The sequence below is a fragment of the Passer montanus genome, unplaced genomic scaffold, assembly GCF_014805655.1.
Source record: "Passer montanus isolate IOZ18808 unplaced genomic scaffold, ASM1480565v1 scaffold117, whole genome shotgun sequence".
Classification (NCBI taxonomy): domain Eukaryota; kingdom Metazoa; phylum Chordata; class Aves; order Passeriformes; family Passeridae; genus Passer; species Passer montanus.
The window spans coordinates 1,354,484-1,355,436 of record NW_024358389.1 but is presented as its reverse complement, the minus strand read 5'-3'; the positions used below and the strand labels follow the sequence as shown (position 1 = coordinate 1,355,436).

At 68.9% G+C, this 953-nt stretch overlaps 1 protein-coding gene across 3 annotated transcripts in view; it reads left to right on the top strand.

The window, feature by feature from the left end:
* The window catches only part of GRB7 (growth factor receptor bound protein 7), a 9,361-nt gene that overhangs the window by 3,150 nt on the left and 5,258 nt on the right, over positions 1 to 953 (top strand). For all 3 annotated transcript variants that reach the window (XM_039697292.1, XM_039697293.1, XM_039697291.1), the window contains exon 2: positions 783 to 921. In XM_039697292.1, the coding sequence (XP_039553226.1) occupies positions 791 to 921 (131 nt within the window). In that variant the 5' untranslated portion in view covers positions 783 to 790. The remainder of the gene's footprint in view (positions 1 to 782; positions 922 to 953) is intronic.

Here is a 953-nt window from a genome sequence, read left to right as displayed (position 1 = left end):
AGCTCAGCCCGGCACAGCTCAGCCCGGCAAAGCTCAGCCTGGCACAGCTCAGCCAGGCACAGCTCAGCCAGGCAAAGCTCAGCCTGGCACAGCTCAGCCAGGCACAGCTCAGCCAGGCAAAGCTCAGCCTGGCACAGCTCAGCCAGGCACAGCTCAGCCAGGCAAAGCTCAGCCTGGCACAGCTCAGCCAGGCACAGCTCAGCCAGGCAAAGCTCAGCCCGGCACAGCTCAGCCCGGCACAGCTCAGCCTGGCAAAGCTCAGCCTGGCACAGCTCAGCCCGGCACAGCTCAGCCCGGCAAAGCTCAGCCTGGCACAGCTCAGCCAGGCACAGCTCAGCCAGGCAAAGCTCAGCCTGGCACAGCTCAGCCCGGCACAGCTCAGCCTGGCACAGCTCAGCCCGGCACAGCTCAGCCTGGCAAAGCTCAGCCTGGCAAAGCTCAGCCCGGCACAGCTCAGCCTGGCACAGCTCAGCCCAGTGTCTCCCAGTGCTCCCAGGGGCTCAGCGCTGTGCGGGGCTGCTGGTGAGGGTACCACGTGGGGGGTTCCGGGGGTCTCACATCAGTGTTATGCTCCAGCCCCCCAACAGGATTAGGGGGGGACAGGGACATCCTTGGCAGCTCAGCCAGTCCCCCAGGGCTGGGGTCCTGCACCCAGGAAAGCCCCCCTGGGTGGGAGCCCACCTGAGCCTGGCACGGTGTCCTGTGGGGCCACAGCCCCCCAGATGTGGTCGTGGCCCCCCAGCACACGGTGCCAGACCCCCCCTCTCTCTCTCCCCCCGCAGATAATGCCATGGAGGGGGGGGCTCAGCAGAGCAGCCTCTGGGAGCCCCCCGAGCAGGAGGGGGGTCCTGGTGAGCGGGAGGGGGGCGAGGGGCCGCCCGAGCTCAGGCGCTCCCAGCCCCTCCTCATCCACGGCAGCAGGTGGGTGTGGGGCCGGGGGCTCGGGGGCGGCA